Raw genomic sequence first — 27,351 nt, 5'->3', positions numbered from 1 at the left:
TGGCTCCAGCCTCCGCACCCGCCGCGGGCTGGCATCCCGCCCAGATCCCGCTGGGCTCCGATCCCATGAGCCAGGCCAGGAGGACTGGGGCGTATGGGGGGGGGGGTCCTCACGTCAGGCCCGCCCCAGGCCCTCGGGGTCCCTTCCGGAAGCCTCCCATCCAGGAGTGCAGAGTGGGGAGCAGTTCCCCCCCCCCAACCCAGCTTCCTGGGGTGAAGGTGTGACTGAATGCAGGGGGAGGTGTTGGGGATGAGGGCTCTCCACCTAAGGGAGGGCAGCAAGGAGGAGGAAGCACCGGGACTCGAACTCAAGTCCCAGCCCAGTTTATAAGTAAATATGAAGCTATGCAGTCGGAAAAACAAAAGCAAAAACCAAGAGAAGTTTCGGCGCCTGGGCCACAGGCAGATCTGCGAGCTGTAGGGCGGCGTGGGTGGTCAGCGCGATCGTGCAGCCATCTCCTGTCTTACAGAGGGGGAAACTGAGGCACCGAGGGCAGAACGCGCACTCGGAAGTTCTGGGGGAGAAGCAGGTGTGGTGGGGGGCGGGGGGGGGGCTGCAGGCGCCATGGCCGGGAGCCTTCCTGCCGGGCCCCAGCATGCGGGGAGCCCCTTTCCTCCCCTCCTAAGCACCCTCCATCCGAGGACGGAGCGCAAGCTTGGGCACACGGGCTCCGGGCGTCCCGGGGAGGACGGCACAGGGGCTGGTGCACAATTCCACAATTCCGCGCGTCTGGCGTCCACGTGCGAACATCAGCGCCCCGGTCCTGCCCTCCCTGCAGCCTTCTGGCTCTCAAAGAGACGGGCCCTCCGTCCATCCCACCGGGGTCAGGGGTGGGCGGTTCCCTGCGTCTATCCTGGAGGATGGGACTCACCCTGTGCCCTGCTCGCAGCCCATGAGGGCCGACCGCAGGCGCGCCACCATTGTCCGGTCTCAGAGCCAACGTCGTGCCCCGCCGCAAGGGGGGGCGCTTATTACAGGATGCAGGGGGCCGTGCCAGCCCAGGACAGGAAGCCAAGACCCATAGGGCCCTTGGAGGCAGGGTTCTGAGGGCTGAGACAGGGCCCCCAAGATGAGAGCTGGGGTGTGCCCCTAGAAGTCACCCAGCACCACACACGTGACCCGGAGCACCTGGCAGCAGACACTGCCAGGATCGACCCATGTCACAGATAGGGAGACTGAGGCTTGGAGAGGCAAACAGCTTCCCTCAGGGAGCCCCTGACTTCCGCCTTCTGCATCCTGCTTTGATTCCCTCCGGCCTCGCTGCCTTGCTCCACCTCTCCCCTTCCTTGTCTGACTTTTCCCTGACTTATTTTTGTTTGTTTATGGGGGGCACAGATTCAAGTCTAGCTTCTACTTGGCCACTGGATTCAGAAGTCATCCATCCATTCACCACTCAGAGCCCTGAGCACGGATTCTCCCAGCATGCAGAGCTTGGCTCTGCCTGGATTCTGGCCCCACAGAGGCCGATCAGCAAGAGCTGAGGGGTACAAGCGAGGCCAGGTCAGGAGAGGGGAAATCTAAGAAGAGGATGGGGGTGGAGGGAAGGGAAGCCAGGCTCTGCCATGCCGAGCCATACCACCAAGTCCTGTCTTTCAGTGGTTGGTTTTAGGAACGGGTCTCGCTTCCGGCCCGGGCCTGGCTGGGGATCATGGCTGGGATTATGGAATTAACACCATGTCTAGTTTCCCTTCGGTGGAAATGGAGTCTCATGGACCTTCCTACCCAGGCTGGTTTCCATCCTCCATCCTCCCCTTCTCAGCCTCCTACGTAGCTAGGGTTACAGCCATGAACTACCATGCCCAGCTGAACAAGGACGACCCAAGCTCAGCCTGTCACTGAGTAGGGAGATTTGACGCGCTGAACACTGGGAGGGGCCTGCGGATTCGGTGGATCCCAAAGATCATCTGGTGGGAGGGGCCAAGCGTCAGGGCTCACATCTGGTGGGAGGGGCCAAGTGTCAGGGCTCACATCCATAATCCCAGCTTCTCAGGAGGCTGAGCTCAGGGGACGGCAGTTTGAAACCAGCCTGGGCAGGAAAGTCAGTAAGATCTCTCTCTCTCTCTCTCTCTCTCTCTCTCTCTCTCTCTCTCTCTCTCTCTCTCTCTTCCAACCCCCCCACCTCCCCCCATCCCAGAGCTTGAAGTCAGGGCTTGAGCTTTGAGCTTTTGTGCTCAAGGCTATTTTTCTACCACCTGAGCCCCAGCTCCACTTCCGGCTTTTTTGGACGGTTAATTGGATAAGAGTCTCACACACTTTCCTGCCCCAGCTGTCCTTGAACCCCAATCCTCAGCGCTCAGCTCCTGAGTAGCTAGGCTTCCAGGGGTGACCCCCTGAGACACCGATCTCCACGTAACCAGCAAGAAGCCGGAAGTGGAGCCGTGGCTCACGTGGTAGAGCTCCAGCCTTAAGCAGAAACGCTAAGGGACAGCACCCAGGCCTTGAGTTCAAGCCCCTAGAACAGCACAGCGACGACAGACGGTCTCAGCAAGCAGACAGACCGACAGACAGACCGACGAATCACTGATCCCCTCTCTCCTCCTCCCAGATCCTGGCCATCATCTCCATCATGTTCATCGTCCTGTCCACCATCGCCCTGTCGCTCAACACGCTGCCCGAGCTGCAGAGCCTGGATGAGTTCGGCCAGAGCACGGACAACCCCCAGCTGGCGCACGTGGAGGCCGTGTGCATCGCCTGGTTCACCATGGAGTACCTGCTGCGCTTCCTCTCCTCGCCCAAGAAGTGGAAGTTCTTCAAGGGCCCGCTCAACGCCATCGACCTGCTGGCCATCCTGCCCTACTACGTCACCATCTTCCTCACCGAGTCCAACAAGAGCGTGCTGCAGTTCCAGAACGTGCGGCGCGTGGTGCAGATCTTCCGCATCATGCGCATCCTGCGCATCCTGAAGCTGGCGCGCCACTCCACCGGCCTCCAGTCCCTGGGCTTCACCCTGCGCCGGAGCTACAACGAGCTGGGCCTGCTCATCCTCTTCCTCGCCATGGGCATCATGATCTTTTCCAGCCTGGTCTTCTTTGCCGAGAAGGACGAGGACGACACCAAGTTCAAGAGCATCCCCGCCTCCTTCTGGTGGGCCACCATCACCATGACGACGGTGGGGTACGGAGACATCTACCCCAAGACGCTGCTGGGGAAGATCGTCGGGGGGTTGTGCTGCATCGCCGGGGTCCTGGTGATCGCCCTTCCCATCCCCATCATCGTCAACAACTTCTCCGAGTTCTACAAGGAGCAGAAGAGGCAGGAGAAGGCCATCAAGCGCAGGGAGGCCCTGGAGAGGGCCAAGAGGAACGGCAGCATCGTGTCCATGAACATGAAGGACGCCTTCGCGCGCAGCATCGAGATGATGGACGTCGTGGTGGAGAAGGACGGGGAGGGCGCCGGCAAGAAGGACAAGGTGCAGGACAACCACCTGTCTCCCAAGTGGAAGTGGGCGAAGCGGACGCTGTCCGAAACCAGCTCGAGCAAGTCCTTCGAGACCAAGGAGCAGGGCTCCCCCGAGAAGGCCAGGTCGTCGTCTAGCCCTCAGCACCTCAACGTCCAGCAGCTGGAGGACATGTACAGCAAGATGGCCAAGACCCAGTCCCAGCCCATCCTCAACACCAAGGAGTCGGCGCCCCAGAGCAAACCCAAAGAGGACCTGGAGATGGAGAGCATCCCCAGCCCCGTCGCCCCGCTGCCCGCCCGGGCCGAGGGCGTCATCGACATGCGCAGTATGTCCAGCATCGACAGCTTCATCAGCTGCGCCACGGACTTCCCCGACGCCACCAGGTTCTCCCACAGCCCCCTGGCGGCCCTCCCCAGCAAGCCGGGGGCCGGGGCGGGCGCCCCGCCGGAGGTGGGCTGGCGGGGAGCCCTGGGGGCCAGCGGGGGCCGCCTGGTGGAGGCCAACGGCACGCCCACCCCCGACGGCAGCCACGGCTCCGGCTTCTTCATGGAGAGCCCCAGGAGTTCCCTGAAGACCACCAACCCCCTCAAGCTCCGGGCGCTGAAAGTCAACTTCCTGGAGGGGGACCCCAGCCCCCTGCTTCCCATGCTGGGGGTGTACGAGGACCCCCTCAGGCCCAGGGGGGGCGCTGCGGCTGCCGTGGCCGGCCTGGAGTGTGCCTCGCTCTTGGACAAGCCGGTTCCCAACCCCGAATCCTCCATCTTCACGACGGCGAGCGCTAGGACTCCGTCCCGGTCGCCGGAGAAGCCCGCCGCCGCCGCCGCCGCCGGCGCGTTCAGCTTCGAGGCGGGCGTCCACCAGTTCATCGACGCCGACACGGACGACGAGGGCCAGCTGCTGTACAGCGTGGACTCCAGCCCCCCCAAGAGCCTCCGCGGCAGCGCCAGCCCCGCCGCCGGCGCCCCGGCCAGGGCGGAAAAGAACCACTTCGAGGGCGCCCCGGGGCCCCCCTCGCCTCCGTTCCTGCGGCAGAACTGCATCTACCCCCCCGAGGTGTTGACTGGCAAGGGCCCCGGCGGCCCCGAGAAGGGCAAACTGGAGAATCACATCTCCCCCGATGTCCGCCGGCTGCGGGACCCCAGCGTCTGAGTGGCACACGCCCGGGGGAATCGTGGGTAAGGCCCAAGGAGGGGGTGGGGCTGGCCGCAGTCACCCAGCCCTTCTGCATGAACCGGGGCCCTGCAGCGCCCCCAGGGAGAGGAGACGTCCCAGAGGGGGGCTCCCGGAGGCCCGCAGAGCCCGGACAGGTTGGAACAGCAACCCTGGCCTTCAGGGAGATGACGCGGCTCACGGCCACCTCTGCCACCATTTAGATGTCCCCGAGGCCACCTCCTCCTCTTCTCCCAGCTCCTCATCACAGCCTCGGGGATGAGCCCCTCCCTGTGTCCCTCCACCGCTGGCGTGGGGCGAGTTGATCCACCCGGCAGTGGGTGTGGAACCCCCCCCCCCGTCTGTTACCGAGGGGGACCCTTGTGTCGTGAGACATCGCTTCGCCATAAGCCCCCGGCGCGGCGGCTGACGGGTCCCCGCGGGAGCTGAGGTTTCCCTTGGGGACGGCATCCGGTGAGGCTCCCTGGTCCCCAGTCTGGTCCCCCAGTCTGGAGCCCCGAGGCCGCCCCGCCCCGCCCCCCCCCCCCCGCCCCGGGGTGAGCACTGCGTTAGGGCGGAGCGGGAAGCCACAGACGTCCATCGCTCCCATCGACCCCCAAACGCACGCCAGTGGCGAGTGCACAAGAGAAACGGCTTCTGCCAGGAGACCGCGCGTGGCCGAAGGGCAGCGGACAATCGGACGTCATCTTTTTTTTTTAACCTGCAAAAATGAAAGGACACACACACACACACACACACACACACACACACACACAAACACCCCTCTGTGGAAATGCTGGTCCAGACTTCTTGAACATCTCCTGCAGTGGAGAACACACCTACTATGGTAGAGAAAAAGAGAAATCTTTTCTTTTCTTTTTTTTTTTTTGTTTCTTGTGGTATTCAAGCTATAAAAAAAAAAAGTGAATAAAAAAGCCCTTTATGTTTTTCAAAACTAGGTTCTACGGGGGCAGCGTCACCATCTTGCATTTTAGACGAGCCACCTGCCCGCGAGCCCCCCCCCGTCCCCCCCACCCCCCGCCCCGTAGGCCCTGAGCCGCAGTGTTGCTTCAGGCCCGCTTCCAGCCACAGCGGGTCGCCCCGTCCCCATGTCGGAGTCTAGGGGTCTCTCCCTGCCCCCCCTGCCACTCAAGGGTCCTCCGGGGGGGGGGGAGCCTCGCCGAAGGCCACGCGCGCAGGGGGCGGGCGCACACCCCGGGGGGGGGGCGTGGCCGGGCGTCGGGTCCTCGCCATGCACACAGTGTGTCCTCAGCTCTTCCCTCGCCCCTGCCGCCAGGGCCGATGGGACCCACAAAAGCAATAAGTATCTGCGTTTCCTGAGCAGTCCGTGGTTCCTCGTGTCTCGGTGTTGGTCTTCCTGTCGTGGGGTGACGGCCTCACGGCGTCCTCCACCCCTCGCGGTCCGACGGTGCCGCGTGGCGAGCGGCAGCACCGACGGCCCGCCTGCCTGTCCGACCCCGGAATGTCGTCCTCCGGATCCAGTGTTCGTGACGCTGTCCCAGACCACGCGTGGGCCTGCCTGTCCGCAGAGAGTGACACAGACGCGTCTTCCCGAGGGAGCCGTGGCCCGGGCTGGCTTCGCCAGTGCTTCCTGGAAGTCGTTGCTGGTCCGCCCAGTGTGAGTCCGCCTGTCTGTCTGTCCGCCTGTCGGTCCGCCTGTCGGTACAGCTCTCCGAGCCTTCTGCCCACCTCTCCTCGCCGGCCTGCGGTTGGTCCGTGTCACGGGGACGCGTGACGGGGAGATTGCTCCACCACCCTCAAAAACCCGTGTTTCCTGCACACGAACCCAGTGCTCGTCACCCGCCGCGTCTCCAGGGACAGTGGGCTCTCCCGGGCCCCGAGAGGACATTTGCTGGGTAAACTGAGGAAACGTCAACCTGTATCCTCGGAGGGATCGCTGGAGTTTTCCCACAGCAACTACAAATGGACCGGGGCGGGGAGCAGGGGAGAGGACACCCCACTCCGGTGGGTACCCCAGAGATGGGAAGCGACCACACCTGCACTTCCGGGGCGTGGGCCCGTGGCGAGGGTCGGTCCTCCAAGGTCACCTCCCCGTGTCTCTGTTCTTCTCACCATTTCCATCCGCCATCAGCACACATGTGAAAATTCAGGGAAAACAAACAAAATGCTTTTTGATAACAAGTCAATCGTCGTGATTTCCGATTCCGATATTTTTAGAGCTGATGCTATGTGTACAAATTCCTATGAATATTAATAGTCTATTTTACATATCAGGAAAGTGACCATGTTTAAATATAGCCATATAGATGGAGAAGGAACTTGCCATTCCTTCCCAACCAAGCATTTCCTTTGTGGGTTGAAGCAGGTGTGTGCAGGTGGGAAATCATCTTTTTTTTTTTCCTTCTTTCCTTCCTTTCTTTCTTTCTTTAAATGAAAAACCAAGTGGTGCAACTCTCCTTGGAACCAAAGGCCCCCTGCCTTGAGTCACGTGGGACCTGCCCCCCTCTTGTGTCCTGTCTGACCGTACGTAGTGTTTTATCGAGTCGCTTTTGAAGGATGAATTCAGAAGTATCGTTAAGAATTGACCTTTCCAGGCCTAAGAGCCAGAGCCTCATAGAGTTCTTATAGAAACAGTCATGAAAATTCAGCATAATCTATGCTTACAAAGTATGCCATTTGGGTTCTCCCCCCCACCCCGTTTTACTTGTGTGTGTATATATATATATATATATATATATATATATATATATATATTTGGGGAATATAGCTTTTACCCGGAAAACTCAAAATAGAGCATTGCAAATTTTGCCAGACTCCCTCCCACACCTGCAAAAAAAAAAAAGAAAGGACACACCTGGATTTTTAATCTGTGCACACTCGCCCTGTCCCTGTGTACGTGTGTGCACACACTGGGGACGAGTCCACGATCCTCACTGAGAAGCTAAATGTGACAGACAGAAAAGTGGTGGGTCACAGGCGTCGGGCGCCGGAACTCGGTGGCTCCACCCATTCTGAGCCAGCCGGAGCAGGAAGATACACTCCACCCCGAGCGGCTGTGCTAGGGCCGGGGGCAGATGGGTGTCCGGTTGCTTGGTGAATTTAGGATACGACTTCTGTAGAATCTGGCTGCACTTGAGCTCCGTCACCATGGGAAGCGGCCTGGGCCCAGGCAGCTGCGGGAAGGGAGTGTGGGTAGAGCCAGGTCTCTCTGTGTCTTCGGACGCAGTCGGCTTCTCCGTGCCTTCGTTAGGAATTCTGTCTTGAGCACACGTGGGAGGGAAAAAGGAAGGAATGGATGTCCCAGTGGAGCTCCTTTCTCTAAAGAGATGGCGGGAGGATGGAGAAGGGAGGAAGAAGAAGGGAAACAGCCAAACTCCTGCAGGGCCGGGACCTGAGAGCCCGGCCGCAGCTTGCCCCCGTCAGCCCCGAGTCGGCAGCTTGGTAACTGGGCCTCCTTCCTGCCCTTTCTCCTCACGAGACCCACTCCTCTTCGTTGTGTGTACAGACAACAGTCCTGGGGCTTGAACGCAGGGCCTGGGTGCTGTCCCTGAGCCTTGTTGCTCAAGGCTAGCTAGCGCTCTACCACCTGAGCCACAGCTCCACTTCCAGCTTTTTTTTTTTTTTCTGATGATTAATTGGAGCGAAGAGTCTCTAGGACTTTTCTGCCCAGGCTGGCTTTGAACTATGATCCTCAGATCTCAGCCTCCTGGATAGCTAGGATGACAGGTGTGGGCCTCCAGTGCTTGGTGAGACCCAGACTTCTAAGACCGAACCCAACAAGATTCTCTTCCAGAAAATTGCAATGCGTTGTTGGTAACTACTGTACATTTCTGTTCACGAATAAGGGGACATTTGAAATTCACTGTAGACAGGGCCGCCAACTCACTACCATACCACCGCCACGCACACACCCTCCCTTTCCTTATTTCTCGGCTATCCAGTCTCGCCTGACAAAAGTCCAGGTGTTTAAATGAAAGCAGGGCAGGGAAAAGCCTGCAAGACCCCACGAGATTCTTTGGGGGGCATTTTCCCCCTGTAGTTCTAATCAGGCTCCTGGCTCCAAGTCTTACCTCAGGACCGTGGAAAGCTGCCAGCCCACCTCTGCCTATGAAACACTTCCCAAATTCTTTCCCCCCCCCAAAACCACCCACCACGCCCCAGATCACAGTTACCTCTGTTGCCGTTTTCCTGCCTCCGGAAATACCCATGTGCAGTCATATCCCAAGATCCCACGCAGCTCAGAGTAGTCTTATTTTTCTGTTCAGATAATATATATATATATATGTATTTTTAGCAAATTTATAATAGAGCAGTTGAGTCTAATTTCTGCTTTTATGATACAGAGTAATAACTTAGGAGTTTTAGTGTTGGTCTTGAGATTTTTTGGGTCTTTCCTTTTCCTCCCATTGTCCTTTGGGCAATGTGGGGTTTTTTTTTCCCCTCCCTCCCTCCCTCCCTCCCTCCCTCCCTTCCCACTCTGATTTTCTGGAGGTGCAGGAGGACTTTGAGCCCCGACTTCCTGTTGTAGCAATTCCTTGGCCCTCGGGAACCCCTGAGCCCTTCCTCGCCCGGCCTGTGCGTTTAAGAAGCCAGAGCACAGGCCCCAGCGAGGCCAGAAGCTGGGGTACTGCGGATCCCCCACCTCAAGATAGCCCTTCGGCTTCTGCATGCAGACCCTTCACCCTCCGGGGGCTGAGGGGCTGAGCTTTCTCCTGCCCAGAGATCTTGGAACCAAAAGCTTCACGCAAGCTCGCTTGCCCTGGCATCTCAGCTCCGGAGCCTCCGAGCGCCGCCCCTCGCCCAGCCCCCCGCCGGTCAAGGAGGGACGCCACCGAGCCTGCCATCTCGTGACCCCCTTCCCGTCCACCCGTCTGGGTCTACCACGCAGGAGATGCCTGGCCAGGCTGCTGGGAATGTTCCAGCTTGTGCCTGTGAAAGCCTTGGAGAGTTGCCTGCAGGAGGAGAAGGCAGTGTGGCCTGTGGTCTCCCGCAGGCAGAGTCCACCTCTCGGGAAGGACTCCCCCCCATCAGCCGGGCTGTCTGCCACCTGCCGCCTGTCAGCGGAGGGGCTGAGTCAAGAGACTCGAGCGGAATCAGGACCCCAAACCCAGTGGCTGCCCCCACCTTGATCGATCCCAAGAAGGTGCCAATTTATTGTTCAGGAATATTCCTGATAATCTGGTCGGACCCAGTGGCAAATAAAACACAAGATTTTGTTTCACTTTTGCACAACAACAACGAAAACCAAACCAGCTGCCACCCAGGAGCGTCTCAATTCCGTGCCCAGGACGAGGCTGTACCTTCTAGCATCCGTCCAGTCGCCATTCCTGCTGTTGACCTTGCGTGTGCTGGTCCTGGGGCTTGAACTCGGGGCCTGGGCACTGTCTCTGAGCATTGTTGCTCAAGGTTATAGCACTCGACCACTTGAGCCACAGCTTCACTTCTGGCTTTTTGGTGATTCATTGGAAATAAGAGTCACGAATTTTCCCACCCTGGCTGGCTTTGAACCGTGATCCTCAGATCTCAGCCTCCTGAGTAGCTAGGATGACAGGGGTGAGGCACTGGTGCTTGGGCCTGCTGCTATCCTAAGCTGCCGTTTCTCCCACACTTTTCCCAAAGGCTTCTTGAAGACTTGTTTGTGGGTGGTTCTGTCAGTCCTCTTTGTCTTTAACCCCATTCCTCCAAAAGTCCAGCAAAAGTACCCTAGGTGGCCAGGATTGGGGGCAGGTGGCAGGCCAGGAGTAGAGGCCACCCAGCTGACAGTGGCTGTGTGCAGGGCTGTGGCCGTCGGGGCGGGGCATTCTCAGCCCTCATGGAGGTAGTCCTCACGTCTGGGCTGTCTGTGTGTGGAGCCCACAACTGCGGTGTGCAAGGAGCTCCACGCACTGCCGTAGCAGGCCAGGAGCTGTATGTACTACCGAAGCAGGCGGGGAACCCCGTACACTGCCCAGGTGTGCCAGGAGCGCCACGCATTCTTGAAAGGGAAGCAGGCCGGTGCTGGAGGTGGGCGTTGCTCAGGTCCCTGGGACGTCAGGGAAACTGGGTGGGAAAGGCAGGGGGGGGTGGGGCGCACGCATGCGCCAGCCAGTGCATCCAGAGGTGGAGGAGGGAGAGCTGGCCCATCCCGGCCCTGGCTCTGGCCCCTGGGGCAGAGGGCAGGAAGCCCCGTCAGCAGGAGCTCAGTGCCCAGGGTCCCGAGCCATGACCGGAGCGGAGCAGGGAGGCGGGGCAGGAACACAGACTCCTGCCCGCCCCCCCCCCCCGCGTCCGTCAAGTTCGACGCCCCTGTCAGTCACCCATCCAGGCCGTCCCAAGGGGCTCACAGGTCCCAGGCTGGGATGATGGACGCCCCCCTTCCCCAGGCCAGCCCAGGAGCCGTCTGCAAGGTCCCCGCCTCTGGCTGGTCATTCTCGGTGCTTCAGCCCTTCTCCCCAGACCCCGCGCCCTCGGGGAGGTGCCGTGGTCTCCGCGCGCCAGCCAGCCACTGCCCGGGCGATCCCAGACGGCACTCGTTTCAAAGGGCTTTTTATTGCTGATTTTTTTTTTTCCGGTTCAATCAACGGTATATCCTATTCCAGATCTTTGGAACTCTCCACCCAGGAAGGCAGAAACACGGGCAGCCGCGATCCGTGTCACGGCACGCGGGGGCTAAGCCCGCTGTCCCCGCGTCTCCCCTCTCTGGCCTGGCTCTTGGGCGGGGGGGGGGGGCTTCTCCATGCAGGTCAGCAGGGGGGGCTTGCGCGCCCTCACCCCGGCAGGGCTTCCCGGGGCTCAGGGCTCGCAGAGATGAGGCCAGCCTCCAAGAGCTGGGGGTGCCTTTGTCGGGGGGGGGGTAGCTTCCCTCTTTCTCACCAAGACCCCTCTTGGCTTCAGTCTAAGGTCATCCCCCCAGTTGCTGCACCAGAAACGTGAGGTACGCTGCCCTTGGCATGCCGTCGTAGAGGAGTCCTGGGCCTGGGTTGTTTGGGGCGAGTGTCATGGAAGTGGGGAGCTTGAGGGGGCTCACATGCCTTCTTACCTGGCCGGGAACAAAGGGGATTGGGAAGCGGCTCTCCCATTCACCAGAGCCCCGCCCTGGGCCCCCAGCACCATCTGGGGTCCCGGTGATGTCTGTCTGTCTGTCTGTGATGTGTGTGCACCCCCACGCTGATTCAGACCCCAGCCCACCCTGAGGCCGCTTCCGGGGGCCTGGACCGGTCCCCCCTCTGTCTCCCTCCAGCTGCAGCTGCCAGGGACCCTGGGGGAGGCCGTGGCGGGTTTGCGAGTGGGCTGCACCAAGGGTCTCCAGTGGGGGGGGGGGGTTCCCCGGACCTGAGCTTCACCGGTCAGCCACACGCGGGACTGAACCTCACGTCCTGAGTCTGGGGTCCGGCTGCCCACGGCCTCCGGCTCTGCAAGGCAGTGCTGGTGTTCCCTCCACCCCCCCCCGTGGCCCCCCTCCCCCCGTGACAGCAGGCGCTCCGGTCCCCTGGGCTCAACCGCCCCCCCCCCCGAAGCCCGTGGGTGAGAACTTGGGGTTTCCGTTCTGTTTGTTTCTTTCGTTTTTCCTGCCAGCAAAGCCATTCTGACCGCACCACTCTCGCAGGGAGCGAAGCCAGTCCCATCAGCCATAACCGACCGACCGGGGTCCCCAGCCGCCGCGCCCGGGCGCCGCGTGGCCCTCGCTCACCTCTCATCCGTCCGTGTCTCTAGTCCTTCCTTGTGCAGGTGACACGCGCAGGGGGTGGGGGGGTGGGTGTGCACACAGGTGAGCACGCGCACAGACGCAGGCCCCCCGTGGCTCTCGTGCGGGGGAGGTGGAGGGGGGTGGCTCGGCTGCTGTCCTGTCTTGTAAAATACGTCCAGTGTTCTCGGTTCCTTGACCAAGTCCGCAGAGTTCAATAAAAAGGTATGGAGAAACCCAACGCCTGGCATCGGTTTGTTTTCCGGGGTGGAGGGGGGCGGGCGGGGGGGCAGGCCCAGTGTGGGGTGGAGATCTTCAGAAAGGGGTGGATCCTGAAGCGGGGTGGGGGGGGAGCAGGAGGTTCAGGGCTGGGGTTCCCTCTACCCCCCCCTCCCCAAGAGTGGAGGATGTGAAAATACCCAGAATGCACAGCCAGCAGCAACTCCGCCCGGTGGGGTGGGGGGGAGGAGGGGGTCCCTGGACCAAGCCCCATGACGGGCCCTGCGGCTCTTCTGTCACCTGGCCCGGGGTCGGGGTGGGGGGGGACCCCTCTCCAGGCGACAAAGGGATACAGCAACCTAGCTGACAGACAGCAGGACGCGGCGGCCAGCGTGGCACCCACACTGCCTAAATGGGCGCGCACCGCCCACCCCCCGCTGGTGGGGACCACCGAGCTGTGGGGACCCCCCCACAGCTCCCCATCTTCTCACCACAAGTCAAGAACTTGGGGCTTGGGGGGAAACATCTCAGCTTTGAAGAGTTGGCCACAAATTTCCCTTTTGGCTTTTTTTTCCCTATTTTCCTCTGGTTTGGGGGGAGGCCGCGTCTTGCTATGGGGCTCAGGCCAGCCGCTGCCTCCCAAGGGCTGGGATCGGGGTGTCTTTAGGCCTGTTCCCGCAGGAGGAAGTCCACGTGTGGTCAGACCGTGGCCTGGCCTTCGGGAATCTCGGGGTCACAGGCACCAGGGTGCCTTCTCCTGCTGCGGGGCCGTGTCCCCGGGACCCGGCCTCTTGAAGCTGTGTCCTTGCATGGTTCTTGTGGCCCAGGCTCTTGAAGGCCCCCCAGGCGTGAGTGGCCTGAGCCAGGGAGGAAGGAGGAGGCCCCGGTTCCTCGTGACCCAGCCTCCTCTGACGAACAGCTCGCTCACATGGGAATCCCACCACTCCCGGAAACAGCATCAGAGCCAAAGGAAAGCCGGGCGCGGGAGGCTCGCCCCGCCATCCCAGCTGCGCGGGAGGCTGACAGGGCTCGCAGACGCTCATCTCCAATGAACCAGCAAAAAGCTGGAAATGGAGCCATGGCTCAAGCGGTAGAGTGCCAGCCTGGAGCTCCAAGGACAGCAGCCAGGCCCTAGAGTTGCAAGCTGCAATACGGCACCAAGAAATAAATTTTAAAACTGGGGGAGCAATTTTATGTTTAATTTTTCCTTTACATTCTTATGGTGCTGGGAATGGAGCCCAGGGCCTAGGCAAGAGCCACAGTGCCATTTTTGTTTTTGGCCAATCCTGGGATTTGAACTTGGGGCCTGAGCACTATCCCTGAGCTTCTTTTTTGCTCAAGGCTAGCACTCTACCACTTGAGCCACAGCACCACTTCCTGCTTTTTCTACATATGTGGTACTGAGGAATCGAACCTAGGGCTTCGTGCATGCTAGGCAAGCACTGAGCCAACCTCCCAGCCCCCCACCTTGCCATTTTAATACCACTCCATTCTGACGCCTGTCCCTGGAGGCTTTTCAGTCAGATTGCCTACTGGATTTGGACACCTGTGTCCACAGTTCTGGCATTTTATTTTCCTAAGGAAAGACATTGAATAGTAACTCCCCTGCCACGAGTTCAAATCCAACCTGGACTATATACAAGATGCCATGTCTAAAAAAAAAAAATCCAAAATATAAAAACAACTGCACACACAGTCTCCCACCTCACAGGTCAAGAGACATCCTGGCCCCCGACTCCCCCTCTCCAGCAAGGCTTGGTGAGGTGCAGAGCACTCGCCTTGGCCCAGGTACGGCTGACGCTGGAGCCAGCCATCCCTTCCTGGGGTGCCCTGCACATTGTGGGGCGCTTCCCGTGGCCCTGACCTTTTTCCACTAGAGTGACTCCCTGCAGGTGTCACCTGGGCTCCCTGGAGGGGCAAAATCCTCTTCCTCTGGGAGGGAAAGGAACCCCAAAATCTGGACCCGCCCCAACCCCTTGAACCCATCCTCACCTTGAGGCCGTTACTGCGGCCTGTCCTGCTGGGTCTGTCTGTCCTTCCCGGGTGGGTCTTACGCTCGCGTGCACACACACACACACCAGGGCTAGGGTACCTACCACCCAAGGTACCCTGTATTCTGGGTGCCCAGTGGAGCCCTCTTGCTTGAGTCCCCCCAAACTTCCCAGGTGAAGCCCTGCTCCCGCACGGGCCGGGCACCAGCCTGCGCCTCAGTGTCCCCATCTGCAGAATGAGGCTGACACCCAGAGTGGTGGCTCTGCGAGGGCCAGAAGAGGAAGAGGAGGCTGTCTGGGGGTGTCGCGTGCGTGCGGGGCCCAGAGGTCAAGGGGAAAGAAGCCGTTTGGGGTTTGTTTCCCATTTACTTTGCTGTTGTTTCAGAGGCGATGGACAGCAGGGTTACGTGTACGCGTCAGGGAGTAAGGACACTTCCTTCCGCATGGCGTCATCTCTTCCTCATTCCCTCCCCCGCCCCGCCTCGGGGCACGGGGTTCACTTTCGTCATGTCCAGCGCGCGCCACGGCTGTACTATTCCTCCCTCTTCCCTGGGATTCTGTGCCCCCCCGGCCTCCCCTGGAAGCGGATGTGCACACCCCGTGTCATGCGGATGTGCACACGCCGTGTCATGTGGATGTGTGTCATGCGGATGTGCACACGCCGTGTCATGTGGATGTGCACACGCCGCATCATGTGGATGTGTGTCATGCGGATGTGCACACGCCGTGTCATGCGGATGTGTGTCATGCGGATGTGCACACGCCGTGTCATGTGGATGTGCACACGCCGTGTCATGCGGATGTGCACATGCCGTGTCATGAGGATGTGTGTCATGCGGATGTGCACACGCCGTGTCATGCAGATGTGCACACCCCATGTCATGCGGATGTGCACACGCCGTGTCATGAGGATGTGTGTCATGCGGATGTGCACACGCCGTGTCATGTGGATGTGTGTCATGCGGATGTGCACACGCCGTGTCATGTGGATGTGCACACGCCGTGTCATGAGGATGTGTGTCATGCGGATGTGCACACCCTGTGTCATGAGGATGTGTGTCATGCAGATGTACACACCCTGTGTCATGAGGATGTGCACACGCCGTGTCATGCGGATGTGTGTCATGCGGATGTGCACACGCCGCGTCATGTGGATGTGTGTCATGCGGATGTGCACACACCGTGTCATGCGGATGTGTGTCATGCGGATGTGCACACGCCGTGTCATGTGGATGTGTGTCATGCGGATGTACACACCCCGTGTCATGAGGATGTGCACACGCCGTGTCATGTGGATGTGCACACCCCGTGTCATGGGGATGTGCACATGCCGTGTCATGTGGATGTGTGTCATGCGGTTGTGCACACGCCATGTCATGTGGACGTACACACACCGTGTCATGCGGATGTGCACACGCCGTGTCTAAGGTAAAGCACACAGAGTCAACACAAAAAGAGAGAACCAATCAAGAAAGAAGCCCTTTGGGAAAGGAGCACTTTGCTCGCCGTGGATTTGAGGCCTTCATTGAGGCATTCATTGAACCAGCTGACCATGAGAACTTGGGGTTCACCTATTCTGCTATCTGGGGTTCACAGCGAGCAAACCGCCGCGAGGCAGTCCCCACCCTTCCTGCAAGGGGCAGCCTGGGGACAGAGCTGCCATTAAGCAGATAGAAAGACCCCACACTTGGGGAGTAAAGAAGGAAAGTGGGGTTGGCAAGGAAGGCAAGAGAGGGTGGACACGTGGGTCTTGCCTGTGACCACCACGGTGGCCCAGGGGCCCAGGGCTGGGGACCCCAGTTCTTGGCCTGCTGGAAGCTTGCAGCCTGTGCAGCCCCTCCTGAATGGCGTTCCCTCAGGATCACTGCTGAAGCTTTTGGTTTGGTGCCCATCCTGAGGCTGAGCTCGGGGCCTGGGCACTGCTCCAGGCTGGCGCTCTACCCCTTTGAGCCCCAGCGCCACTTCCGGTTTCCTGGAGGTTCATTGGAGATAGGAGTCTCACGGACTTCCCTGCCCGGGCTGGCTTTGAACCGCGATCCTCAGATCTCAGCCTTCTGAGTAGCCAGGATGACAGGCGTGAGCCACCAGCGCCCTGGTGAGCACACACTCCTCTCTTGCCACCCGTGGTCGCAGTGATCTGAGGGATGGTGGCGTGGGGTGAGCTCCCCGTTGCAGGCTGGGCCCCCGCCTGGCCTCCTGCCCCTGCCCAAGTGCACACTTAAGACCCAGGCTCAAAGCAGGCGGTGACGCCAGCCCCCCTTCCCGGGGGAGGGGGGGAGGGGGGACAGGTGCCGTGCCTGGGGCCTGAGCTCAGGGCCCGTTTGGGGCCCGGGAGCCATCTGTCCACACGGAGACAGCCGCCCGCCCGACTGGGGGCGTCCGGGGCTGCCGGCTTCCCCAGGCGTCCCCCCCCCCAGACGCTGCGTGCTGGCGCCAGAAGGGGTCGGGGCCTGGAGCCCCCAAAGCCGAACTCCCCGTGAATCCGCTCCCGGGTGGGAGAGCCCCCGTCACAGTGGGGTGAGGAGTCCCGGGCCCCCGGCGGGAGAGACGGGCTTGGGGCGGCTTCACCCCGCAGCTCAGCCCTGGGACTCAGGGCAGGACCCTGGGGGGGGGGACCCAGGGCACCCCCTCTCCCTCCCTGGACCCCGGCATCCAGGTCTTTCCATCAGGGAAGCAGCAGCGTGAAGCTGGATCCCCCGGGGAAAGGGCCAGCATTCGGTGAGCGCTCGCCGCCACCCCTTCTTTATCCCCGCTGCTCCCCGGTGATGACCCACGACCCCGCCCTGAGCACCCCGCACGGTGAGGGGCCCCAGGAAACAGACCCAGGCTCCCCGGCATCGACGGAGCCCCTCCTGTGTGCTGGGCCTGCTCTGGGCATCCCGCGCGCATTGCTCACTAACTCCCAGCAAACGCCCCCCAGGGCGGCCTCGGAGCCAGCGCCAGGCCGGGCCTTTCGGGCCGCCCGGCCTCAGCCTCTCAGCTCGCTGGGATTACAGGCGTGCACTACGATGCCTGGCTCCAGAACGCTGGCCTCCTAAGCGTTGTATCCAACTGCTCAGCTCGCCCTCTTCCCTCCGGGCGTGGTTTTACCTCGTCCAACATGACATCCTCCAAGTTCCTCCTTGCTGAGGCGTGTGTGTGTGTGTGTGTGTCCCTTTTTAAAGGCTGAATAGTACTCCATTGGCACAATGACTTTTTTTTTTCTCCAGTCCTGGGGCTTGGACTCAGGGCCTGAGCACTGTCCCTGGCTTCTTTTTGCTCAAGGCTAGCACTCTAGCTTTTAAGCCACAGCGCCACCTCTGGCCGTTTTCTATATATGTGGTGCTGGGGAATCGAACCCAGGGCTTCATGTACAGGAGGCAAGCACTCTTGCCACTAGGCCACATTCCCAGCCCCACAATGACTTCTTTGACTGTCCGACGTCGGAAGATACATGAGCTGTCACTTCTAGAATATCCCACTGGCCCCCAGGTGAACCCTTCCTGGGGTGGGGGGGGTCACACGGGAGCAGGGCAGCGGGGGGCTCCCTGGGGCCGTCCTGGGGCGTCCGTCCAGCACCTGGCTTCGGGGTCCCTCCCGCAGAGCGGCCCGGGCCGGAGCTGCCCCGTGTCCAGGGCCGGGCTGGGGAGCCGCGCGCAGTCGGTCCTTGCGCGGCCTCCTCCGGAGGCGGACTGGAGGCCCCATTAATATAAATGAAGCCCCCGCGCCAACTCGATTCTCAGACGACTCCGGACGCGCGCGCCCGCTCCGTTCCAGGAAATGTGAAATTTACATAATGAAAATTAAAAGAGAAGCCAGCGCGACTCCTTAAGTGCCTGCTTCCCGGGGAATCGGCGGAAGATGGATGAAGGCGCCGGGAGCCAGCCGGAGCCCAGGAAGGGAGCCGCCGGGACCCACCCTGCCTCCCCTCGGAACAGCCATGAGGACCACAGCTCCCCATCGTCACCACACACCCCCCCCCAATGCTCCGACACCTCGCTCCGCCCCGCCCACCACGGGGAATGCAGACGGGGAGGCTGGGGCTGACACTGGAGGGGTGCCCTGACCGGGGCACACGGCAAGGGAGTGGCAACGGTGACACAAAGGCCGCTTCACCACGATTCCTGCAGCCCCCCCCCCCACACACACACACTGGCCGGAGCTGGGATGGACGGCACAGACTGGCAGCAAAGTTCAGCAGTCAGGTAGACTCCTGTTTGGATTTGAGCTCCAGCTGCAGAGCTGGCGTGCGACCCTGGCAATGTGCTTCCTTCCTTGGGTTCGATTCCTATGCCACGGTTGCCCCTGTACAGCAGAATTCAAGGGGACACCAAGCATAGCTGCCCTCTTGAACTGGTTCAAAAAACTAGGAGTTTATATAACTAGAAAGGCTTAGGGTAAGTGGTTTCAGGTATGGCTGGATCCAGGTGCCTCTGAAGATGTCATGAGGGCTAATCACCCCCACCCAATCTGTCTGTCTGTCTGTCTGTCTCCTTGTCTCTCTCTCTGTCTCACCCTACTCATGGACTGAACACTCACTGGGTGGGTTAAATCTTCCCCATAGCCAGAAATATCAGTGGAAGAAGAATTTCTTTTCCCCAACAGAGCAGCAAAAGTCCCAGGGTCCTCTCTGATTGGAACAATGTAAGTCACATGTTCATCTCCTGACCAATCAGCAGAAGGATGGACTCTGCTGATTGGCCCACCTGGGGTGAGCTGCCCACCCCTGGAGCCGGGAAGAAAGCCAGGCTGAGCTCTGTGCCCTGCAGGGTGAGGGCCAGGTCCCAGGGGAACAGCAGGGTGCTGTCAGAGACGGGAGTGGGTGCGCCTGGCACCCCGAAGGCCTGTGTAAACCCAGGTGCCCGAGCCTGGAGACAGTTGCAGGGATAAAGTGGAATGGAGTCTGCAGAGCTCAGCCTGGCACACCCTCGGCAATGAATAAATCTTCCCGTAAAGGAACAAAATGTGCCCAGATTGCGTCTGGATTCTGGTCATGTGCTGTGCACAGTGGCCTGGAGGAGCTGGGCTGTCTGGAGAAGCTGGGGCTGTCTGGAGTAGCTCAGGGCTGCCTGGGGTATCTCTGGGCTGCCTGTAGTAGCTCAGGGCTGCCTGGAGGAGCTGGGCTGTCTGGAGTAGCTCAGGGCTGCCTGGATGAGCTGGGCTGTCTGGAGTAGCTCAGGGCTGTCTGGAGTATCTCTGGGCTGCCTGTAGTAGCTCAGGGCTGCCTGGAGGAGCTGGGCTGTCTGGAGTAGCTCACGGCTGCCTGGATTAGCTCAGGGCTGTCTGGAGTATCTCTGGGCTGCCTGGAGTAGCTCAGGGCTGCCTGGAAGAGCTGGGCTGTCTGGAGTAGCTCAGGGCTGTCTGGAGTATCTCTGGGCTGCCTGGAATAACTCAGGAATGTCTGGAGTATCTCTGGGCTGCCTGGAGTAACTCAGGGCTGTCTGGAGTAGCTCAGGGCTGTCTGGAGTAGCTCAGGGCTGCCTAGAGGAGCTGGGGACAGCCCATCCCCTTCCGGGCCCGGCATGCAGGCGCTCAGTGTAACGCGCATGCCCACACCGTCACGGAGCCGAGTCGCGCTGCACTCGGATGGGCGGGGCCCCACAGTAGACGCGCGCCCGCGCATGCGCACGCGCACCACCCCTCCGTGCGCGAAGGGTCCGCCTCCTTGTCTGGCACGCGGGCCCCACGTGGGGTTCGGCGTGGAGGCCGCTCCCCTCCCCCCCCCCCGCCCCACTGCCGAGCGGCCCAGGTGCGGGCCGAGAACGCGGCAGCCACACGCATGCACGCGCACGCGCATGGCCCGCGTGTGTGCACGCACAGGTCACCCACGCGCACCGACGGCACGCACGCAAGCACACGCACACGCCGCCGCACGCACGCACGCACGCACGCACGCCGCTCCCCCCACGCCGCCGCGCCGAGGACCACGCCACCCGCGGCTTCCGCCCTCCACTTCCCCGAGTTGTACCCCAGACGCGCACGCGCACACACGCGCGTGCGCACACCCACACGCCACCACCCACCTCAGACCCCGCGGAAGGCTCTAAGCAGGGAGTGCCTCATCCCCAGGACCCCCCTCCCGCCATCCCACCCCCCCCCCCCGCCAGACAGACGGCACCCGTGTGTGTGTCTGCCAAGACGGTGTGGAATTTGGGGAGCCGCAGCCCCCCCCCGCCCCCCAGGAGGCCCGTGGCATTTCTGATTCTCCGCGCTGCCAAACGCCCCGGCTTGGCTTCCCTCCCTCCCCCCCTCCCTCCCTCCCTCCCTCCCCCTCCCTCCGGCGATCCAATTACTAAATGCGGCCGCGTGCTGTAAAAATGGCTTTCCTCTTATGCAACGGGCGGCCCAGATGGCGCGACAACTCCACTCCGGGAGTCGACGGGGCTCCGCCCGCGTGCGCGCGCGGGGACGGCCTTGGGGGCCCCCCCCCAGGAAGGCCTGGGCCCCCCCCCCCCACACACACACAGTGGAGCCCCTTGCATCCCCTTGGATCGATCGATCTAGTCAGCAAGGGGGGCTTGCAAACTTTCGCCCCATCTTGGAGAAAGCAGGGCTCCCCCCCTCCCCCCTCCCCTCCCATGAGGGGACAAATGACAAATGCCAGCTGCCGCTGCCCAGCGAGGCGCCCTCTGCCCACCCGGCCCCCGCACGCACTCAGGCATGAGGTCATGGCGTCAGGGGCCAATTATAGATGGAGAATGTGGGGGCGGGGACGGGGGGTCACACCTGCGGGGGGGGGGGGGGGACAGAGGCTGCAGGTCCCCACCCAGGTCCCAGGGTCCACAGGAGGCCTCAGGCCTGAGCTCCAAAGGCCCGCCGTCTGCCTTACTGCTGGCTCAACCCTCAGACATCATCCTGTCCAGAGGGGGAAACTGAGGCTCTGAGGAGTTTATTACCAGGGCGGGGAAGGTGGCTTCGTGGCAGAGCGCTCGCCTAGCATGCGTGAAGCCCTGGGTTCCATTCCTCAGCACCACACACTCACAAGAAGCCACAAGTGGTGCTCAAGTGGTTAGAGTGCTAGCCATGAGCAAAAAGAAGTCAGGGACAGTGCTCAGGCCCTGAGTTCAAGCCCCAGCACTGGAGAAAAAAATAAACTAGCTTAGAATAAACGTTAGCTATGACTCCAATTAGTGCAGAAGCCCCATGCGGGCCAGCCACACCGGCCTGTGCCCCACCATCGGCAAGGACGGGCGCCTGGCGTGTTCCCAGCCGTGTACGCCGCGGCGGGGCCAACAGGCTGCACAAGGAAAGCCCCACGAGGCCGCTGCTGCGATCGCAGGTCTGAGACTCACCGGGCTGGACAGGCCCCACGCCGGGCACTTTACCCGATGCCAGACACCGGGGTCCTCACTGCCCCTGCTCCGGAAGATCGGGGCACCGCGGTGGCCGTGGCCAGCGCCTGGCGAAGGCGTTGAGTAAACCGTTTGATTCATCGGGACGGGCACGAGGAGCTGGCTGGCCAGGCAGGTGTGGCCTGGCTCAGAGACTCTGAAACCCCAACTTGTCCTGACACGTGGCACGGCCCGCCCTGGATCCCCCCAAACTGAGAAAGACCTTTCAGACTCGGGCGCTCTCCACGTGTATTACAAAATATCCTTTCTATAGACCACGTACACCCCGAGGTGGATCTGAAAGGAAGCTCCTCATTCGGGGACTCTGTATGCAACAAGCCAAAACCTTGCTTCACCCAAGTTGGTCACCGTGTGGCAGCTGCAGCAGACAGCGCTCCCTGCTGGAGAGACGCAGCATGGCGGGACAGGGACCGTGGGAAGATGCTGCCCCCTGGTGGCCGCAGCACACCTAGTCCCACAGCGGCGGGCAGCGACCTGTGGGAAGGCTGCCCCCTGCTGGCCACAGTGCACCTGTACACACACACACACACACACACAAACATACACACACACACACCATCCTGTCCCCTGCCAGACATCTTCCCACACACTTCCTCTTCTCCTCTGGGGACTTAGGGCTAAACTATGGCTTCTCCTCCCCTGTGAAGCCTAGGAGCAGACCCCTCCCCACCCCCCCCCTCCCCCCCAGTCCCTGGTTCTGGCTCCACACCTGCCGGGGCTGGCTTCCAGCCTTGATCCTCAGATCTCAATTCCCAGTGGCTAAGATTACAGGCATGAGTCACCAGTGCCCAGCTGTCTTAGAAGTTTCTTGGTGGTTACTGGGACTCGCTAGACCTTGCATTTGCTCCACCGCTTGAGCCCTGCCGGAGTCATGTTCGTGCTTGCTGCCTCTCTCCTCCCCCCGGGACTGTCCACTCAGTGAAGCAGGTACCCCGGGGCAAATGCTCTACCACTGCATTCCCTAGCCAACGGCAAAGATTTCCATGTATTTTTTTTCCCTTGCTTGTAGCCGCAAGACCTCTCATACTGCCTGCTATACAGTAGGCACTTAATAAACGTCTAATTAGTGGAGAAATATGTGACGTCGAGTGGCCATCGTGATTCTCGAGGGCTTTAAAATACATGCTAGGAAGTTTACAAATGGAGCAGGGAGGAAAGCGGGGAGCTACTGAAGTTACTGAGGTAGGAGGGATAGGATCCTAAAGCTGAGTTCCGGGACAAGTGTTTGTGGGTGAATGCAGTGACTCACACCTGCAATCCTAGCTACTCAGGAGGCTGAGATCTAAGGATCAAGGCTCAAAGCCAGCATGGACAAAAAAGCCCAAAAAGACTTCTCTCCAACTGACCAGCAAAAAGTAGTTACTAGAGAGTTGACTCCGGGGTAAAGTGCCAGCCTTGAGTAAAAAGCCAAATGGAGGTGAGAGGTCCTGAGTTCAAGCCCTAGTACTGTGTGCATGCCTACGTGCACACACACACACACACAGAGACAGCACTTTTAACAGCTGCCATTATGGGGAATTTGACATCAGAGTGAATTGCTTGGGAAAATAACATCAAGTGAGCACTTTAATTTCACCCAAGTTCTGCCAGTCAGCTAGCTTTTCCAGTAATCAGTACATCGATTCTCACTGGGGGCCACTGGCTCAACCTAGGGCTACATGGCTGTAATTAGGGAGGACTAAGAGGGGGTGAGGAGAAAGAAGAAAAGCCAGAATTATTTCAAGTGGAAAGAAAGAGAATCAGATTTTCTTTTTCCAGGTTATAAACACCCTGGAGGAGGCCATCTAGCTGTTAAGCTCACCGCAATGCCGCCAGTGGCTTTGTGTCCCGGCGAGCCGGGCTCAGACGATGATGAGCTCTTGCTGGCTCCTAACTTCCTGGAGGCTGAGATGCAGAGGAACCGGATGGGAGGCCAGCTAGGGCAGAAAAGCCGTGAGGGTCCATTTGCAAAGTAACCAGCCAAAAGCCAGGCACTCGTGGCTCACACCTGTAATCGTAGCTACTCAGGAGGCTGAGATCTGAAGATCAAGGTTCAAAGACAGCCCGGGCAGGAAAAGTCCAAGAGACTCTTATCTCCAGTTCATCTCCAGAAAATCGGAAGTGGCATAGTGGCTCAGGTGGTAGAGCGGTAGCCTTGAGCTGAAGAGCTCAGGGACAGCGCCCAGATGCAGGGTTCAAGCCCCATGGCCAACAACAACAAAACGCGGGGCTAGAGGCACAGCCCAAGTGGTAGAGCAAGTGCAATCACCTGCAAAAGAGAAGGGGAAAGGGGGAAAGGGGGAAGGGGGAGTGGACGAGTCTGTCAGTTACTAGGGGTCTGTGGCGCAGGCCCAGGGTCTTTGCCCAGGGGGTTAGCTGCAGGAAGGGTCCAGTCAAGCTGAGGGGATTGGAGAAGGGAACCCGCGCCATGCCCTCCAGTGACAAGCAGAGGCCTGGGGCTTACTTGCCTTCTGGTGCTGACCACTGTCCCTTGATGAGGAGAGACCTGGGCCAGCTGTCGGTGGAACTCAGTGTCCTTGAACTGCTCTGGTAGACTCCACCTCAGCTTGCCGGGCTGACCGGCTTCAGGGTTCACCACAGCCGGGCGATGCAAGTAAAGAGCCTTAAGCTGCAGAGCCCCCGAGCCCCAGGAGCTGCTTGAGGGTTGCGCTCACCTTTCCCTTCCACATTGGGGTCCGGCTGTTCCTGCCATCCTACCAGCTCACTGTTGCGCCCACATGGGGGTGTTGCTCGTTCGTAACAGGGTGTGGCCTGCACAGGCAGACAGCACCTTGCTCAGATGGTCAAAAAGCTAGCGTCGTAAACACTGACTATAGTTAAATTAAGCATATTCCTGTTGCCATGTACGTTTCCAGAACTTTCCAGCTTGCAGAACTCCCACGTGTGAAGCAACTCCCATTTCCCTCCCCACTCCTGCAGGTACCCGGTGCTAAGTTCAGGTTAACTGCTGGGGTGCACGCTGTGGAGTCACACCTACCCACTCCCCCCCACCCCTGATGTACCTGTTCCTGAGACCTGCCGCAACTGGGTGATAAGCAGGGGGCTCAAGTCCTTCCACCCAGTTGCCTAGGCCAAGGAGACCCCTCTAACCCAGGCCCACAGCACACCCAATGCCTGGACCGGAAGCAGCCCGTGGTTGTTGTGTAGAGATACAAAACAGGACACAGCAGAAGCAGAGCTCTCCCAAAACCCCAGTGCCATCAATACTGCCCCCCAAAGGATGGGAAATTAAGCCCCAACTCATGAGGTAAGGCTGAAGGGGGGGGTGCAGTTCCCTTCATACCAGCAATCCATGCCTGCTACCAAGTCCTTCCCAGCAGCGCACTCACAATCTATGAACTGTGCTTGCATGAGAGCATGCATGAAGCCCTGGGGTCCTCATTACACTAACCAGCCAAGCTGGGCTGGGGCCCTGTCCTTGAGCCCTTCAGGTCACTTGAGCCTTCTGTTTATATGGAATGGAACCCAGGGCTTCATGCAAACACTACCCCTGAGGAACACTCCCAGCTCCCCAGTCATTCCCTACCCGATGTTTGTATTCCTAGGAGCTAGGGGCTGAGCTACACCAGCATGAGAACCTGTGCTATACAGGCCTTTGCACAAGGCAGGTGTGAACACACACGTATTTGCCCCAGGAGCGGTTGAGGCTGACCGAAAGATGAGAGAGAATCCCACTCAGGACCGGGCCCAGCCCTGCATCCAGAAGTGATGACCATAAGTCATGGCTTGATCCTAGAATATCTACCAAATCACCCCAAGTTGGGCCAATGACAAGATTGTACACCTGTCCTAATATTAACTCATCACTTGCTGTAGGACCAAAGAAGACCTAACAGGCTATCTCAAAGTGCTAAAGTGCCAGCCTAGGAAGCATGTTAGTCCACTCCAATGTGGAAGGTGCACCCTGCCCCACCGATAGGCAATGCCACAAGAACTACACAACACAGCTGCAGTTAGCACAATTCCACTTTTATCTCCAGTAGCAAAGTACAGCTCATGAACGCATGGACTGGATTCCTCTCCATGCAGCAGAGAAATGGCAGCACTTGAATCCTAACAAAAGCTGGTACAGCCCTTGGAGTTCTTCACACTGAAGTACACCCATGTGCACAATTAGCTCAGAACAGCAGATTTCTCTAGGTCTTCGCTGGGAAACTAGGTCTTCGCTAGGAAACACCTAAGGGAAGAAAGAATTGGTGTCTGGGTGAGGAACCGGAGTGGGAAGGCCACACACTGGGCAGGAGAACCAGGTATATCCTGCACCAGAACAAGGAACCAGGGACCTGGCTCCTCTGTGGCTGCTTAACAGGCTTTTCTAGGTGAAGACAAAGACAAAAAGCTTACTGAAAAGGCTTCAGTGGCACTGGTGGCTCACATTCTAACTACTCAGGAGGCTGAGGTCTGAGGATTGCCTAAGCTTATCTCCAATTAAGGACCAGAAGACCTAAGTGGCCTGGTGGAAGTTGCCTTAGGCACAGAGGCTCAAGGACAGCGGCCAGGCTGAGTTAGTTAGGCCCCAGAACTGACAAGCCTTCCAAGGAATGGACATCAGCCCCAGGAAAGCACATGAATGAAACCTATCAGAGCAATCTAGTTGAGCCGCTTGAACTCCAGCCACATAGCCATAGGTGAAAACAGGTGGCCAGGATTCTACTACCTCAAGAAACATAACTGGGGCTGGTGATATGGCCTAGTGGCAAGAGTGCTTGCCTCGTATACATGAGGCCCTGGGTTCGATTTCCCAGCACCACATATATAGAAAACGGCCAGAAGTGGCGCTGTGGCTCAAGTGGCAGATTGCTAGCCTTGAGCAAAAAGGAGCCAGGGACAGTGCTCAGGCCGAGTCCAAGGCCCAGGACTGGCCAAAAAAAAATAAAAAAAATGTTCTTTCTTAAAAAAAAAAGAAAAAGAAACATAACTGCTGGGGGAGGTAAGGTAGGAAGGGGCCTGGCAAAGTAGGAAATATACCTTACCTAGCTGTCGCAGGACACAGAAGCAAGGCAGAGGATGACGACACTGGCACCCAGGGCTCTGTACCTGTAGGAAGTGAAGACAAAGCCAGTAGTCAAATGTTGATCAGTAAAACCAAAAGAGAACCAATGCATAAGTGTGACAAACTATAACCGATGCATCAGACAAAACTGGCTTATAGTTCAGTTGGATCAACAGGGTCGATCTGATGGGGAAAAAAGTGAGGTCATCAGCTGCACCAGCTATGGAGCCCATGTAGGTTGTGGAGGGAGAATCAGTCAAAACTCCATGCTGGAAACTTACCCATCTCTCCACTTCCCCACTCCTGCAATCTTCGCTGCTTCAACCATTCCAAGTCAGGTCATCGGCAAGCCTGGACACAACTGAAGACAGACAAGCTCCTATCAGTTAGATGGCTATGGAAGGAAGGGGCAGAGCATTTTCCAGCCTGGCATATCAGACAAAAACTGGCTTGAGAAGTTAGATCAACATGGTCGATCTGTCGGGGAAAAAAGTTCAGTCATCACGCATGCCAGCAAGAAGCAAACCCCCACGTGTCAGTGTGCTGCTTTCCAGTAGCAAGCTGAACAGTCTTTTATCCCAGAGCTTCAAAGTGCCTTGTCACAGGAGTCCTCTCATACCGGG

At 59.5% G+C, this 27,351-nt stretch overlaps 1 protein-coding gene, 1 long non-coding RNA gene and 2 other non-coding genes across 4 annotated transcripts in view; 1 reads left to right on the top strand and 3 right to left on the bottom strand.

The window, feature by feature from the left end:
* Positions 1-9,660, top strand: part of Kcnb1 (potassium voltage-gated channel subfamily B member 1) — a 55,915-nt gene extending 46,255 nt beyond the window's left edge. The window contains exons 2-4 of the mRNA XM_048349411.1: positions 2,546-4,543; positions 5,895-6,188; positions 9,205-9,660. Of these exons, the coding sequence (XP_048205368.1) occupies positions 2,546-4,543; positions 5,895-6,188; positions 9,205-9,660 (2,748 nt within the window). The remainder of the gene's footprint in view (positions 1-2,545; positions 4,544-5,894; positions 6,189-9,204) is intronic.
* Positions 9,661-25,687: 16,027 nt separating this feature from the next.
* Positions 25,688-27,309, bottom strand: LOC125353876. The gene is made up of 3 exons (XR_007211372.1): positions 27,010-27,309; positions 26,709-26,772; positions 25,688-25,912 (listed from the first exon to the last, which is right to left on the bottom strand). It is a non-coding gene; the product is annotated as an uncharacterized LOC125353876 (long non-coding RNA).
* LOC125354027 lies at positions 26,858-26,949 on the bottom strand. The gene has a single exon (XR_007211417.1). It is a non-coding gene; the product is annotated as a small nucleolar SNORD12/SNORD106 (small nucleolar RNA).
* Positions 27,154-27,243, bottom strand: LOC125354029. Its single transcript, XR_007211419.1, has one exon. It is a non-coding gene; the product is annotated as a small nucleolar SNORD12/SNORD106 (small nucleolar RNA).
* Positions 27,310-27,351: the final 42 nt, after the last annotated feature.

This window comes from Perognathus longimembris, chromosome 6 (assembly GCF_023159225.1).
Source record: "Perognathus longimembris pacificus isolate PPM17 chromosome 6, ASM2315922v1, whole genome shotgun sequence".
NCBI lineage: Eukaryota > Metazoa > Chordata > Mammalia > Rodentia > Heteromyidae > Perognathus > Perognathus longimembris.
The sequence above is the reverse complement of the archived record's forward strand: the minus strand, read 5'-3'. Positions and strand labels throughout refer to the sequence as shown.